General features: G+C 49.4%; 1 protein-coding gene and 1 pseudogene across 1 annotated transcript; one reads left to right on the forward strand and one right to left on the reverse strand.

Annotated features, from left to right (window-relative positions):
* Positions 1 to 277: 277 nt before the first annotated feature.
* Positions 278 to 4992, reverse strand: LOC137062490 (uncharacterized). The gene is made up of 2 exons (XM_067433360.1): positions 3850 to 4992; positions 278 to 535 (listed from the first exon to the last, which is right to left on the reverse strand). The coding sequence occupies exons 1-2, from the start codon at positions 4969 to 4971 to the stop codon at positions 533 to 535; spliced, it is 1125 nt and encodes a 374-aa protein (XP_067289461.1). The 5' UTR covers positions 4972 to 4992; the 3' UTR covers positions 278 to 532.
* A 10733-nt stretch (positions 4993 to 15725) lies between these two features.
* Positions 15726 to 16745, forward strand: LOC137062625 (trace amine-associated receptor 13c-like; annotated as a pseudogene).
* The last annotated feature ends 595 nt before the right edge of the window (positions 16746 to 17340 follow it).

Below are 17340 nucleotides of genomic sequence, written 5' to 3' on the forward strand. Positions count from 1 at the left end.
CAGAATTGCCTGGAATCACTTTTATCATGAAATAGGCTACAGTGAAGTGCAAGGTGTGCAGCGCCAATCTTTCATAAACATAGCAATATAATTGGAACATGATTAACATATAATGTTGTAAATTCTCTGTGAAAATCGGCTGTTAAGGGAAATCCACAGGATCAGAATGTGGTGAAGTTCAAGTGCACATCTGCGTTCTTTTCCACAGATGGGAGTTGTAAGATTACTTTTATGTTGCCTATATTTAATTAATGTCATATATGACTGTAGCAAAGTTCGATATAATAAGGAAGGAAGAGGACAAGGGGTCGGCTGGACGGTTGATGCTTTCTCTTTATTTTCTCAATAAACTTGTCAGCACACACACATTCAAGTGTGGAATCTCATAACACGATCTCTCGATCACTTCCGGGTCGGCACTTCCGGCTTCCGGTACTCAGTCTCAATACATGGGGGGTTCGCATCAACCGTCCGGGTTCTCTCTCCCCTCGATCTCCGGTTCCACTGCTGTTTTATCCCCTCTCCGCGCTCATTACTAGAACAAGAGACAGGTGTTATTAATCTGCTTCCAACCCACTCACGTACCGCTTGTCCCGCGGCTCTCTCTCCCGCTGCAGACCTCGCTGAACCACGCCCCCCTTGCCACATACCCCCACCGCCCGACTCAGGCCGGGGAGCCGTCCGGCCTGCAGCCCCCCCCCCCCCCCCATTTCTGGAGAGGAAGTCGGCCACAGCCATCTGAGCACCCGGCCTGTGGACCACCTGGAACTTAAAAGGCTGAAGAGCTAGATACCAACGGGTGATCCGCGCGTTGGTATCCTTCATGCGGTGGAGCCACTGGAGAGGAGCGTGGTCCGAACAGAGGGTGAACTCCCGCCCCAGAAGGTAGTAGCGGAGGGTGAGAACGGCCCACCTGATGGCAAGGCACTCTTTTTCGATGGTGCTGTACTTAGCCTCTCTCTTCGAGAGCTTACGGCTAATGTACAGCACCGGCCGCTCTCCCCCCTCCACCTCCTGGGCCAGGACTGCGCCCAGCCCCCTGTCCGACGCGTCAGTCTGCAACAGAAAAGGGAGAGAAAAGTCAGGGGAGTGTAAAAGCGGCCCGCCACATAGAGCAGCCTTAACTCGGGTGAAGGCCTTCTGGCACGGCTCCGTCCATTGGACCGTATCTGGTAGCCCCTTTTTAGTAAGGTCAGTCAGGGGGCTGGTGAGGTCCGAATAATTTGGTATAAACCGTCTATAATATCCCGCCAGCCCCAAGAACTGCCTTACCTCCTTTTTGGTCTTGGGCCTCGGGCAGGTTGCAATTGCGGCGGTCTTATCAATTTGGGGACGCACCTGCCCATGACCCAAGTGGAAGCCCAGATACCTTACCTCCACCCGCCCAATTGCACACTTCTTCGGGTTGGCCGTGAGCCCCGCTCCCCTCAACGACCTCAAGACCGCCCGGACATGCTGCATATGCCGCTGCCAATCGTGACTGTAAATCACGATGTCGTCCAGGTAGGCAGCAGCATATGCGGCATGGGGACGCAAAATCCTGTCCATGAGGCGCTGAAAGGTAGCGGGTGCCCCGAACAAACCGAAGGGAAGTGTGACGAATTGGTGCAATCCGAACGGCGTGGTGAAGGCTGTTTTTTCTTTGGACAATGGAGACAAGGGGATCTGCCAATAGCCCTTCGTTAAGTCCAATGTCGAATAAAATCGAGCCGTGCCGAGCCGATCAAGCAACTCGTCAACCCGCGGCATTGGATACGCGTCGAATTTCGACACTGCGTTCACCTTGCGGTAGTCCACACAGAACCTGACCGAGCCGTCGGTTTTAGGGACCAAAACGATCGGGCTCGCCCAGTCACTGTTGGACTCCTCTATTACTCCCATATCGAGCATTGCCCCTAATTCTTCCTGAACTACTTTTTTTTTGTGTTCAGGTAAACGATACGGCCGGCTGCGAACTACCACGCCCGGCTCGGTCTCGATATGGTGCTGAATTAAGTCGGTACGGCCCGGTAGGGGCGAGAACACGTCGGCGAATTCCGCCTGTAGTTTTGAGAGATCAGTGAGTTGGGACGGTGAGAGGTGATCTCCCCCAGGGGCCAGTGCGACCGATTGTGCTTTGATGCTCGCCTCTGGCCCGAGATCATCCTCTCCCCCGATCACCGTCGCCAACAACACTGATTCGACCTCATTCCATTTCTTCAGGAGATTAAGGTGATATATTTGCCGTGCTCCGTTCCTATCGGACCGTATCACTTCATAATCGAGGTCTCCAACCTGTCGAGCGACCTCAAACGGCCCCTGCCATTTCGACATTAATTTAGAGCTCGATGTCGGGAGTAATACAAGCACTTTCTCTCCCGGTGTGAATTTGCGTAGTCTCGTACCCCTGTTATACGACCGGCTTTGGCGGTCCTGGGCTTGCAACAAATTCTCCCTAGATAGCCGCCCCAAGGTGTGGAGTTTTGTTCGCAAGTCCAGCACATATTGAATTTCGTTTTTGGCCAAAGAAGGCCCCTCCTCCCAAGTTTCTCGTAGGACGTCCAGCACCCCACGGGGCTGTCGTCCGTAGAGAAGCTCGAAGGGGGAAAACCCCGTGGAGGCTTGCGGGACCTCTCGCACAGCGAATAAGAGGGGTTCTAACCACCGATCCCAATTTTTGGCGTCTTCCTGTACGAATTTACGGATCATGGATTTAAGAGTGCGATTAAATCGTTCGACCAAGCCGTCTGTTTGTGGGTGATAGACGCTTGTCTGAATCGATTTGATGCCCAATAACCCGTATAATTCGCTTAACGTGCGTGACATAAACGCCGTGCCTTGATCAGTGAGGATTTCCTTCGGAATCCCCACTCGGGAGATTAAACGGAACAGTGCGTCCGCAACACTCTTCGCCGAGATGTTGCGGAGAGCCACTGCCTCCGGATATCGTGTTGCGTAGTCCACGATAACTAGCGCAAAACGATGCCCGCGTGCGGATCGCTCTAATGGCCCGATGAGGTCCATCGCAATTCTCTCGAAGGGGACCTGCATTAATGGAAGGGGGCGCAATGGCGCTTTTGGGGAGGCCAGGGGATTCACCAACTGACATTCAGGACAAGACGCGCACCACCTGCGCACATTGTCGTGAATGCCTGGCCAAAAAAATCGGGTCATTAAACGATTCAGCGTGGCCGCCTGTCCCAGGTGGCCCGCCATCGGGTTCGAGTGAGCCGCCTGGAAAAGCATTTCCCGGCGGCTCTTTGGTACTAACAACTGGGTTGTATCCACTTTTGTCTGAGCGTCTTGGGTCACTCGATACAACCTATCCTTAATTATGGCAAAATAAGGATACGTGACGGGCAAGGCAGGTTGAAGGGACTGGCCGTCGATAGTGCGGACCTGTTGGAAAGCATGTTTTAGGGTATCGTCTTGAGACTGCTCCAGAGGGAAGTCATCGCGGTCCGAGAGAATCAGTCTCTCGACCCCGCTCGGTTCCTCTGAAGCAGTTCCCGAGGGTCCCGTATCAGTCTCACCAACCTGCACTCGCACCGCCCCGTTCCTAGCCTTGTTCCCCCAAGCGGCATCCGCACATATCGACCCCAATAACGCCGGAAAGGCGGGCCAATTTGTCCCCAGAATTAGCGGATGCCGGAGGTGGGGACTAACCGCCACCTCAACACTATGGTTTTCTCCCCTAAACTGTATCGTGACTGGGACAACCGGATATTCCACCACATCCCCGTGCACACACCGCACCTTAACCATGCGGCTTGTATCCAATGCCCCAGGCTGCATCAGGCTTTGATGGATCGAGGTTTGGTTACAGCCTGAATCCACCAAAGCCTGATATGTACCCCCCTTGATACTCACAGGAACTTGGTACTCTCCTGCTTGATCAGGGGTGGCCCGCTGAACGTCCGGGACCCGGATCATTGTCCCGATGTCCATCATTGGACATCGGTCCACAAAATGGTCCGGGTCGCCGCACCGCCAGCAGGCCAGCCCAGGCCTGCCCGCCGCCCCTGCGGCGGGGAGTGGGTTGGAATATGAGCGCGGAGGGGGGGTGGAACCGGAACCGTTATCCCCGCCCGACCCCAGCAGCCCCGCCCCCCTGGGCGGGGCCCTCGAACTCCCGTACTGCCCTGGGCCCATTCCACCCCGACCTCTGGGGGGAATGCGAGGGGGCCCTGGAGGGCGGGACCTAGGGAGAGGGACAGGGTGAGAAGGAGAGACAGAGGGGGGAGAGAGAGAGGGAGAGGTTAGTCGGGGTTCGCCGACCCCTGGGCACGCCACCAGATGGTCCTCCGCCAGGTTGATGGCCGTCGTCAGCGACGTGGGCCGGTGGCACTGGACCCACTCGGCGGTCTTCTTGGGTAGCCGAGCGATGAACTGCTCCAGTACCACCAGATCGACGATGTGGTCCACGTCGCTTCCACCGGCCAATAGCCATTTGCGGCAGGCGTCCCGGAGCTGGTGGGCCATCGCGAAGGGCCGGCCGGTCTCCCCCCACTCTAGCGAGCGGAAACGCTGACGGTGCTGTTCGGGGGTCCGACCGACCCGCTGGATGATGGCCCTCTTCAGATCTTCGTAATCCAGGAGGTTCGCCACCGGCAGTTGTTGGGCGGCCGCCTGGGCTTCTCCGGTGAGCAGTGGAATAAGGCGCACCGGCCACTGTGCCCGGGGCCACCCGCAGGCCTCCGCCGCTTTTTGGAATAGGTCAATGAAGGCCTCGGGATCGTCCTGTGGCCCCATCTTGTGTAGGGGCACGTGGACCGGTGCGCTGGCGAGCCCGGCGGCTTCGGTGCGAACCTCCCGGTCTATCCAGCTCCGGAACCTCTCGCGGTCCTCTTGCTGGCCGCGGACGATGGCCTCGAATCGACGCTCCTGGTCCGCCCGCAGCTCCAGCATGGACTGATGTTGTTCCTGGTGGAGGGCCGCGAGAGAGGTGATAATGTCCGCAAACGGCGTGGCGGAGGGCGTTGGAGTAGTCATGGCGGCGGCGCGGTCCTACTTCCTCCCGGGTTTCGGCACCACTGTAGCAAAGTTCGATATAATAAGGAAGGAAGAGGACAAGGGGTCGGCTGGACGGTTGATGCTTTCTCTTTATTTTCTCAATAAACTTGTCAGCACACACACATTCAAGTGTGGAATCTCATAACACGATCTCTCGATCACTTCCGGGTCGGCACTTCCGGCTTCCGGTACTCAGTCTCAATACATGGGGGGTTCGCATCAACCGTCCGGGTTCTCTCTCCCCTCGATCTCCGGTTCCACTGCTGTTTTATCCCCTCTCCGCGCTCATTACTAGAACAAGAGACAGGTGTTATTAATCTGCTTCCAACCCACTCACGTACCGCTTGTCCCGCGGCTCTCTCTCCCGCTGCAGACCTCGCTGAACCACGCCCCCCTTGCCACAATGACATGTTTGTTTGAGTTTATTAACCAGCTAGCAAAGCCCTGCCGTTACCAACTGGTGTTCATTCTCTTCAGTTTCAGCTCAAATACAATGCCCGGCACGAGCAATTCTGGGTTATTTGAGACAGCTATTTCTTTTTGGCCATCAGCCGTATTACCCTGTAGCCCAAGACTGGTTTCCCACTGAAGATAGCGTAGGGGTGTAACCCCAGCATCCCATTGGCCTCTGTCCATCATGTAGGGCCCTATAATTTCCGCGATCACGGAATCGCGTACGGAATCGCGGAATTGGCATATTAACGCGGAATCTGCACAATCGCTCCGGAATCTAGTGTTAACTCAGATTTTCCCGGAATTTTACATATTTGTAATGGAATTCTGTTTTGTGTGGGAGGAAAACGTATGTCTGAGGAAAATGCAGACCGGGGGAAGCATATCTTTGCGACACAACCCCTCCTGCCATTTCAGCTCGCCCTTCAAAACAATGAAAGTATGGAGAAGTTGGTCTCCGCAGCTCTGCTTTCGTCAGCGAAAAAGTAAAAAAAAACTTGATGCTAACGGCGGTTTCACACTGCACGCGCAGGCAGCGCAGAAGCTTTGCGTATGGAGAGCGGGAGCCGCGCGCAGCTGAACCGCGGCTCATGTTTTGCAAATACAGACAAATATTGTCCATTCTGTCAGATTTTTCCGGTGGTCTGCTCGACCCCTGTCATTCTCGTGCTTTGATTTATGATAGGCACATTAGGCAGCATATCTGCTTCAAATGTGACAGTGTTCCCCTCTGTTCCAAACACATGCATATAACATGCTGTATATGTGTAGTTTACATGATAAAAGTAACCTTAAAGTTAAGATTAGCCTCTAGTTTTAATCATTTTAAGGGGCCTTTGAAATTGTGCAAAAACTTCTGGGAGCGTTGTGTTTTCGTGTGTTTTATTTTTATTTTTCACAGCTCTGGATCATAATGGTGATTGTTTTACACAAAGAACAATTCACTACATGATTTCATGGTGAAATGTGTAATATTTTTCAAGTTAATTTTCAGCTTTAAATGTTTTACTTAATAGTACTGTATGTAAAAGATGATTCTTTTGAATTTTTTGTAGTTCTTTTTGATTTTTTTTACTTGAAAGAAAAAGCTAATGGAGCACTTTCATTTTAACTTAGCTATATATACTAAACTAATATAATGTATTTTACCTGAAAGTTTAAAGCTCATAACCATTAATATTTGAAGTACTTGAAGTGCAAGTCTTTGTCCTAAAAAGTAAATGTGGTATTTATTTCCTCAATAAATTTAAGGTCATTCTTTTTTTTTAATGTTCTATTATATTAACATTAAAAGCACACTCTTTTTTGACTAAAATAACAGTAAAGGGTAAAAAAAAAAAATGGAAAAAAATTAAATCCAAAAAATTAAAAAGGAAAAAACGGAATTAGGGAAAAAATAAAACGGAATTTGGGAAAAAATAAAACAGATTTTATAGGGCCCTAATCATGGCCTACTAATCATCCCCTTATCCCGATTCATCACTCTGCCTCTTCTCCAACAATACACCACTGTGTGGTGGGCATTCTGGAGTAATGTGGCTGCCGTTGCATCATCCAGGTGGATGCTTGTCACAGGGTGTTTTGGTGTAGGTTCATGTTTCATGTTTTTAGGTTTTCGTGTTCACTGTCATGTTGTCATGCACTTCCTGGTTCCCTATATCGAGGGAACTTCGCACTGCGTCGAAACGACGAATTGGGGATGCTCCCTAAGCATAACCGCATCTGAAGTATGAATGAAACCTGTCCAATCCTGATTGGTGCAACGTCATGACGTAGATGTGACGGCATCACCGGAAGCTATAAAGGGATGTCCGGCGCATAGTAGCGTCAGTTATCGCTCTTCAGCATAACGCTCTGTGTATATTGTCCTGTCTATTTACTGTTGTACGTCTTTCTAGCAAAGTAAAATAAATATATATAGAGTACAAATGGCGACTAAGAGCACTGAGTTCAGGCGGTGTGTGCCTCCGTGTCCTCGATTTATGTCAGGCACGGACACACACTCGCTTTGTGTTCTATGTTTGGGTGTGCAGCATGCCACAGCGGCTCTCGAGGGAGCCGCTTGTGAGCATTGTGAGAAGCTCACACTCAAGGTGCTTCGCTCGCGGCTGGCCGTTTTTAATGACGGCGGTCAGCCCCGTGAACCCCGTGGTTCGGGACCCGCAGTCGCTGAGGCGGCTCGGCGTCTCAGATCATGGGGTTCACAACTGGATTTGTCAGCGGAGATTGAGACTGCCGAGGCACTTTCTCAATCATCTGCTGACAGTCCAGATGACCGTCCTCCCCGTGTGGAAGCCCGCGCTGCGGCTTCTTCCCCCGGGGTGGGCGGTCCGATGCTCGTGCTCTCTGGTTCTGAGGAGCCAGATGAGTTCGACATCGAGGCGGGGGATGAAGATATATTGTCGCCACTTCATCCACCCGTCAATGAGGAGTTAGTGGAGGTGTTGACCCGTGCTGTGGCCAAATTAAATATTGAATGGCCACAAGAGAGGCAGGAGATCCAGCCACCCAGCAGGCTGGATGACCGCTTTCTCTCTCGCCGGGCTCCAACACCTCGCCGGGGCTTACCATTTTTCCCGGACCTGCACAACGAGTTGAGCAGGTCCTGGAATAAGCCTTATTCAGCGCGTGTTTCCAACCCCCCGGTACTGGATTATTCTAACGTACTGGGGGCGCGCGAGGCTGGTTATGGGACGATGCCGCGGGTGGAAGATGCTCTCGCGAGCTATCTTTCGCCCGAATCGGCATCGTCCCTTAAAGCCCCGGCACTGCCCACCAAGCCATGCCGTGATACATCTGCATTGGTGGGCAGGGCATATATGGCGGCTGGGCGGGCTGGTAGTTCCCTGCATACATTATCTATTTTGCAGGCATACCAGGCCGACCTCCTCAAAGAGCTAGATGAGGGAGAGGGTCCCTCCCCTGAAGACATTTTAGAGCTCCGTAAAGCTGCTGACCTGTCTCTCCGCATCACCAAGGAGACGGCCCGTGCCATCGGCCGCTCCATGGCATCTATGGTGACTGTGGAGAGACACTTATGGTTGAATTTATCGGGGATGAAGGAGAGGGATAAAACCTCCTTGATGCCCCGATTTCGCCTTCTGGTCTGTTCGGCGACGCCGTTAATAACGTCGTCGACAGATTTCAGGAGGCGAAAAAACAGTCAGCAGCTTTTCGGCAGTTTCTCCCTCGTCGCTCTAAGGGGAAGGCTGCCCAAAGCGGGCAGCCTCAGCCGTCCACTAGCTCCTCGCACAGGCAGGTGCAGAAGGAGAGCGTCGCTTTTCGAGCCCCTCCTCCGGGAGCTTGGCAACAAAGGCGGCGCTCTCAACAACAGCAGCAGCAGCCTTCGAGGCCGAAGGGCGATCTGAGGAACGTCATTCTGGCTAAGAAGGCTGCTGCAAAAAGGTCCTAGCATCGGCTGGACCTTTAAGAGCGGTCCCCCCCGCGCGGACGCAACCGAGGTTGTTCTCCGCGCGGCGCTCGGGGGAAAACGATGTGGTAATCCCGCCGTCACTGACGCTTCGGGCCACATCGTTTTCCCTGGGACAGGTGCTGTCCCAGTCGCCTCAAAAAAGACCTGCGACGGAACAGCGCTTGTCCCCACACACCGAATATCGACTCCAGCTGCTCCCTGCCGGGGCTCCGCTTCAGGGGGCTGGGGACGAGATTCAAATAACACCCGAGGTCAGCCTCGAGAGGCTGATTCCCTTAGTAGATTATCTCGGCGCATGGAAATGCCTTCCGAATATATCAAAATGGGTCCTGCGTACTGTAGAGACAGGGTACAGACTGCAGTTCGATCACCCCCCTCCAAAATTCAATGGGGTGACATGGACTGCAGTGGTGCCACAGCGGGTTCGGGTAATGGAACTAGAAGTAAAATCCTTGCTGGCGAGAGGAGCCATAGAAAAGGTTCCGATGTCAGAGAGGGATGCGGGGTTCTACAGCCGGTACTTTATAGTTCCAAAAAAGGATGGAGGGCTACGGCCGATTTTAGATCTGAGGTATCTGAACCGGTCTCTGAGGAGATTCAGGTTCAAAATGTTGACTATCTCTGCCATCGTGAGTCAGATCCAGCCCAAGGACTGGTTCGTCACGATAGATTTAAAAGACGCCTATTTCCATATATCCATCCTTCCATGCCACAGGAAGTTTCTGAGGTTCGCTTTTGGGGGCGAAGCATACCAATATCGTGTACTTCCGTTCGGTCTAGCTCTTTCCCCTCGCACGTTCACGAAGTGCATGGATGCAGCTCTGGCTCCATTGAGACTGCAGGGCATCCGTGTGCTGAATTATATCGACGACTGGCTAATCCTGGCGCAGTCGTACGAGATGGCAGTTCAACATCGAGATGTAGTTCTGTCACACATCCAGTGCTTGGGGTTGAGACTCAATTCGAAGAAGAGTGTGTTACAGCCGGCCCAGAAAACGAGTTTTCTGGGGGTAATATGGGACTCGGTTTCGATGCGGGCACATCTATCTCCCGCACGAATCGAGACCACTCTAGCGATAGTCTCAAAAATAAAGCTAGGCCAGAATATCACTGTAAAGCACTTTCAAAGAGTATTAGGGTACCTAGCGGCAGCATCCAATGTCATTCCCTTCGGCCTGTTACACATGAGGGCTTTACAGTGGTGGCTAAAGACCAGGGGGTTCTCCCCCAGGGGGAACCCTTTTCGTATGATCAGAGTTACGCGCAAATGCCTTCGGGCTCTAGTCATATGGAAGAAAGTCTGGTTTCTGTCCCAGGGACCAGTGCTGGGAGCATCGTGTTGCCGGAAGACCGTTTCAACAGATGCATCCTTTACTGGTTGGGGCGCGGTCATGGAAGGCCGCTTTGCGAGAGGTCCGTGGGAGGACCGTCATTCCTCCTGGCACATAAACTGTCTGGAGATGATGGCGGTCTACAAAGCTCTGAGGAGTTTTTTCCCGGATCTCCGCGGACACCACGTTCTGGTCCGCTCAGACAATATGGCAGTCGTGGCGTATTTGAACCGCCAGGGGGGGTTGAGGTCGCGCCCTCTGTGCAGACTGGCGCATCTCTTCCTCCTCTGGTCACAGGAGAAATTGTTATCACTCAGGGCTATGTACATCCCAGGGATACAAAATCAGGGGGCAGACATACTGTCGAGGCAGGGGCTGAGGCCCGGGGAGTGGCGGCTCCACCCAGAGGTGGTGGAGCAGATATGCGAAAGGTTCGGCCCAGTGGAAGTGGATCTCTTCGCGTCTCGAGAGACGTCCCACTGTCCGCTGTGGTTCTCCCTCACTCATCCAGCCCCATTGGGGCTGGACGCCATGGTACAGACGTGGCCGAGGCTGCGTCTTTATGCATTTCCCCCGATCGCTCTGCTCCCCGGGGTCCTGGAGAGAGTTCGGCAGCAGGGAGTCAGTCTTCTTTTGGTGGCTCCTCGTTGGCCGACTCGAGTATGGTTCTCAGACATCATAGCTCTGCTGGTGGGTCACCCGTGGCAGGTCCCTCTGAGGAGGGACCTTCTGTCACAGGCGGGGGGCACAATATTTCACCCCCGGCCAGAAATATGGAGCCTGTGGGTCTGGCCCCTGAGGGGGCCAGGTACCAGGAGGCGGGACTACCAGCAGACGTTATAGAGACCTTACTCAGCTCTAGGGCTCCATCAACTAGGAGATTGTACAGCCTCAAGTGGAATGTCTTCGTCACTTGGTGTAGAGAACGTGAGGTGGATCCAGTTAACTGCCCGGTGGCTTCAGTGCTGGAGTTCCTCCAAGATCGTTTCTCTGCAGGGCTTACCCCGTCTACACTCAAGGTGTACGTGGCTGCCATTGGGGCTTTCCACACTCCTCTGGGTGATGGGCAGTTGGGTAGGCACCAATTGGTTGTACGATTCCTCCGCGGGGCTAGGAGGATGAGGCCTGTAGTCAGGACCAGGGTTCCTTCCTGGGATCTGGCGGTGGTTCTCGAAGGACTGGCTGAGGCTCCCTTTGAGCCACTAGAAACAGTTGAACCTAAGTTTCTGACCCTTAAGGTAGCTTTCCTTTTGGCTATTACATCTCTGAGGAGAGTGGGGGATCTTCAGGCCTTGGCTATTACGCCGACTTGCCTGGAGTTTGCCCCCGGGGGAGTAAAAGCTATCCTGCACCCTAGACCGGGCTACGTGCCTAAGGTGCCTTCTAGTGTGGTCAGATCTTTAGTTCTACAGGCTTTCCATCCTCCGCCTCATGTGACGGCGGAAGAAGGGAGACTTTTTCTATTGTGCCCCGTCAGGGCTCTTAGAATATATATTGAGAGGTCAGCACAGTGGAGGAAATCTGAACAACTTTTAGTATGTTGTGGTCCGCCTAAGAAGGGGTTGCCTGCAGCTACTCCCACTATAAGTAACTGGATAGTGCAGGCGATTGCCTCGGCATATCAGGTGCGCGGTCTGCCTTCACCTATAGCCGTAAGGGCACATTCCACCAGGGGCATGGGCTCCTCGGTGGCTCTTCTTTCGGGCGTTCCAATGCAGGATATCTGTGAGGCGGCCGGTTGGGCCACTCAACATACTTTTATTCGATTTTACAGTCTTCACCTCCCTGCGACTCCCGGCGCCAGGGTGCTCCAGTCCTAATTGTGCCTGGGTTCCAGCTTCACATTAGGGCAGGCGTACCCTTGGTGTGGCATAGTGGGTACTCGTTCCCCAATTCGTCGTTTCGACGCAGTGCGAAGTTCCCTCGATATAGGGAACGTCTCGGGTTATGTATGTAACCCTTGTTCCCTGAGAGGGAACGAGCACTGCGTCTCGTCGCCACACCGTGTATCGCCTGAGAGCGTTCTGCTTCATCGCGATAATTGACGCTACTATGCGCCGGACATCCCTTTATAGCTTCCGGTGATGCCGTCACATCTACGTCATGACGTTGCACCAATCAGGATTGGACAGGTTTCATTCATACTTCAGATGCGGTTATGCTTAGGGAGCATCCCCAATTCGTCGTTTCGACGCAGTGCTCGTTCCCTCTCAGGGAACAAGGGTTACATACATAACCCGAGACGTTTTGTCATGTGTTCCCGTGTCATGTGACTCTATGCCCTTATGTGTTCCTGCCTTGTGTTCCTGTGTCATGTTGGCTGCGTCCGAAACCTGGAAAATGCTGCCTTCGGAGGACACATTTGAAGGCAAGAAGGCATCAAGCTGCATCCGAATCTAATGTTTGCTTCACTTCCTATCTCCTGAGATACCTTCATCTGATCGATTTTTGAAGGCAGGGTACACGTGTCTTTCGCTGCCTTTGGTATCCCAAAATCCTGTGTTTTCCATTCAGTGACAGTTGAGCTGGTAAAAAAAAACGCCATCCAGAAGTTGCGTTTGCGGGTCAGTTTGTGTAAATGTATGTTTTTTTTACCAACATATTACACCTCTGATGTCATTTCTAGCGAAAATCACTACTGTAGTAATTAAATATGTGTTTAGTTAATGTGCCTTCATGCACAAAACGCTGCCTTACAAGTCATTAGGTGTGTTCGACATCGGCTGCGGCTGGATGCATGCGATCGGCGAGAGTAGCCGAGTGCAGTCGGGGAGGAGCTGCAAACGGAGATGTGAAGTCGGACACTTTCTGCTTCCCGTGGTGACGCTTGCACTGCGTTTGCAAACTTTATCACAGCTGAAGTTAAATAAATGCAATATTTCTCAAATACACAGATGTTTCAAATGATATTTCATCCAATACTTTATGTACTGCTTAATAAAGCATCTATTTGGACAAGATTAAAGTTCAACATATAAACCTACACTATCAATGAAGTGTTGTCAACGGTTTTTATCAGTTTTAGTTTGATAAACATGACAATATAACATCGCGACTACATTAAAAAGAGGTTTTACTGTTATAAATACATGATTTGTGAGCATTAGCGTGACATAAGTTTTTAGAATAAACACGAAACGCGCGTGATCGCTGTCATAAGGCGAATCGGCCAATCGTGGATCAGCTGGGTCGTCATCAGAGCTTGTGCAGCCTCCTGCAGCCACCCTTGAGAATCTGCAGCGGCTGCATCAGCCGCCTGCTCTCGAATCGCTCTCGCGGTACTTTGTTGACATACGTCACAGTCACGTGCCGTCGGCGCTGTCTCAAGTCGGACAAAATTTCTAACCGGCATGCACTGCTTTAAGTCAGCCGCCGATCGGTCTGCGCATCGCTAGGTGAAGTCGAACAAGCCTATTGTCTGATGAGGCAGCGAGTCTGCAGCCTAGGTTTTCGGCAGCAGACTTTGTCATTGGTTTATGGGTTAATCATTGTTCACAGGTGTCCCCTGTCTTGTGATTAGCCCTTGTGTATTTAAGCCCTCATGTTTGCCATAGTCTTTGTCAGTTATTGCATGTGTAACCTGCAGTCGGTGAGTGTTAGTTCAAGTCAAGTCAAGTCAAGTCAAGTCAAGTCAAGTCAAGTCAAGTCAAGTCAAGTCAAGTCAAGTCAAGTCAAGTCTTTTGTTTGTTTTGCCAAGTCTTTGTTTTGATTTTGATTTATGTTAAGTGTTCAATAAAACTGCACTTGGGTTCTCAACCTCGCCTCTTTAGTGGACAAACGTTACAATGCTGCACATTTGTGGTGGTTGAAGAGATCCTCCCTCCTTCTATGTAAAGCACTTTGAGTGCCTAGAAAAAGTGCTATATAAATGTAACAAATTATTATAATTTTTCAAAATCATTGATGATATTAATAATGATGCAGTGCTATTTTGTTCTAATGTGTTCTCAGCAGTAAACCTATGTTTTTAAGTGTTTTTCTCATAAACCCACAGTGATGCCTGTATTAACTTTGATCATGAAAAATATAATTATGTGCAGCGCCAATCTTTCATACAGGCCTACCTAGAATTATGAGAACATGATTGTAATAGTGTTGCATATTCTCTGTGCTTTAGTCGGAGTGTACTGGCATTGTTGTTTAGGGAAACGCGCATTCTTCTTGAAAAGGTTCCCTTCTGTATTCAACTAGTAGCAGAAATGTGATCACTTTTGTCATGCTAGGCTGCGAACTTGCCTTCCGGGGCTGTCTTCTAAGGCCAGATCAACTGATAGCAAGCATCCACTAGCTGCAGAGTCATGCCAGCTGTTTAGTGCTCAATCTCGCAAGCTCACATTTAGGGAGACCCGGTAAAGCCTACTACCTGATACCAGTTCATGCTAGCTGACAGCTTCATCCTAACTGTCAGAGTAACCAAACTCAGGGAACTCACCATTCAGGGGGCCTGGCTAGGCCTACTACCTGATAGCAAGTTGTGCTAGCTGCCAGAGTATCCAAATTCGGGAACTCGCCTTCAGGGAGGCCTGGTGGGGCCTACTACCTGATAGCAAGTTAACAACTGGGTGCTATGAACCTAGACTTTCTGGGGCTCAGTCTCAAGATGGCCTAATAAGGCCAGCCACCAGACAGAATGTCTGCTGACTGAAAAAATGTAATACCCACGCTGCTGAGGACTCAACATTCCCCAGATTAAGGGCCTACCATCCGTGTGCATGGGCGTCAGCTCATGGTAATGCTTTGGCTCATCCTTGTGCATGTTCAGTAGAGCATACTTCCAGAACCAGCATGAAGTGAAGGTTAGACATTCCAACTTAACCCAATCCATAGTGGTGTGAAGCAAAATAATACAGAGCTGCTGCTTCTTCTTCTTCTTCTTCTTCTTCTTCTTCTTCTTCTTCTTCTTCTTCTTCTTCTTCTTCTTGTGTATGGAGGCAGTGTATTACTGCCCTCCATAGGTCAAGGTTTGAACTAGATTCTTACATACAATCCTGTGTCGTGCAGGAATTGTAGGACTTCCTCTGAGATCGGTTTATGTTTGTCACTGTGTCCAAACAAAGATAAAACAGAAAAAGCCTCAACTCCAAGTCCTGCCAATTTATCAAATAATACCTTTCTCTCTGCCCTATACCTTCTACATTCCAGGAAAACATGTCTTACTGTCTCAAGACTCCCACATTCACACAAGGGGCCCTATCTTGCACCCAGCGCAATTGACTTTGTACACCAACGCATGTGTCATTCCTATTTTGCACCCGCGCAAAGCGCACTTTTCCCTCCACAGAAGCACGTCGCTAAACTAGTGAATGAACTTGGGCGGGAGCGCAATGTATAAATGTATTTATGTGTCCTCTTGTAGAAAATTCTATTTAGTTTTAAATTTTAACTAAATATATTAAATATATTTTTTTAAAAAACACACACACATACTTTTATTAAATGCAGATGTAAAAATATGACATCATTAAGCATCAGAGTGGGCGGTAGATGGGTTGGTCAGTCTGATCTAGACACTATAAATGAAAGGACAGTAAGGAGAGCAGAACAAACTCCTAACTTGAGGAGACTCACTCATGGCCTATGAGACAGAGGGCCTTGAGACTCAATACTGCTTTCCTGCCATCAACTCATCATGCATCAAGGGAAAACGCTCTAGATATGAATACAATATCATGTATGTTTTTTTTTCATTGCTGTCAGCATGGACTGTGTTTCTGAACCTGCTGGTGATCATCTCCATCTCTCACTTCAAAAAGCTTCACACTCCAACCAACCTGATTATTCTCTCTCTGGCTGTGGCCGACCTGCTTATTGGACTTATTGTGATGCCTATAGAGGCCGCCAGACTGATTGAAAGGTGTTGGTACTTTGGAGACACTTTCTGCAGACTGTTTTTAATAATTACGGGACTTCTCTTCTCAGCATCTCTCAGTAATTTAGTTTTAGCTGCTGTTGATCGTTATGTGGCTGTGTGTCACCCTTTACTGTACCCACAGAAAATAACCACAACTAAAACATTAATTATTGTCTGTCTTTTCTGGGTTTGCGCTTTAGCGTATAACACAGCAATAGTTACGAGTGTCTCGCACAAAAAGTATGCATGTTATGGAGAATGTACAATTATAAGTACTTTTAACTGGTCAGTAGCTGATCTGTTCTTGTCTTTCTTGTTACCTTGTACCCTGATCATAACTTTATATTTGAGGATATTTTATGTTGCACATCAGCAGGTGAAAGTTATAAACTCTCTGATAAGGGGTGGAAAACATTTAACTGAAGGTTCAATGAGGAGGAAATCTGAGAGCAAAGCTGCTCTGACATTAGGAATCATTGTGACAGCTTATCTAGTTTGCTGGATTCCTATCTTTATTTTGTCCCTAACAGGAAACACAGGAATGGTTTCTACCACAGCCTATATTTTTTTATGGATTTTATATATTAACTCAGGTCTGAATCCTCTTATCTATGCTATATTTTACCCCTGGTTTAAAATGTCAATTAAACACATATTAACTCTTAAAATATTCCAGCCAGCATAATACCTTTTTGACTCAACCATAATAATCAATAGGAATTACTACTATAAAGTTCTCGTCAATGGGTTCATTATTATTAATTTAATAAATTAAATAAACTCTATGATTATTGCTTAATAAACCCGTGAATACTTACAGGATAAACAGACATTTTGCATACACACTTGATTACTCACTCCTAATTATGACTTAAATGTAACAAATAGATCAAGATTTAGTGATATTTTTTTTATTACAAAAGTTGTATTATTCATTAGTCAATTAGTGAATGATATCCATTAATTTGTTCTGAAATTAAATATATGTACTTCTACAATCTTTGAAATGTGTTCTTAATAACTATGATCGTTTGGACTTTATGTAGAATTATATAAGCTCAGTTTAATGTTGTATTTATTTTGTATATGAATACATTTCACCAGCATAAATAACTATTGGTTAACTGAATAAGAAAGATGTCACTGATCTGTATCATATTTATTATGATGATTTTGATAAAGTTGGAAAATAATAAATAGACAATGTGTAATCTATATTGAATTTTAATGAAGGAAGAAATGACACGAAGAATATATAATTCTGATTAAGCCATCAGTTG

This window comes from Pseudorasbora parva, chromosome 23, assembly GCF_024679245.1.
Source record: "Pseudorasbora parva isolate DD20220531a chromosome 23, ASM2467924v1, whole genome shotgun sequence".
NCBI classification, from domain to species: domain Eukaryota; kingdom Metazoa; phylum Chordata; class Actinopteri; order Cypriniformes; family Gobionidae; genus Pseudorasbora; species Pseudorasbora parva.

Excerpts from the sequence above, each read along its gene's own strand:
- LOC137062490 (XM_067433360.1), bottom strand. The coding sequence starts at position 4,971 with ATGACTACTCCAACGCCCTCCGCCACGCCGTTTGCGGACATTATCACC.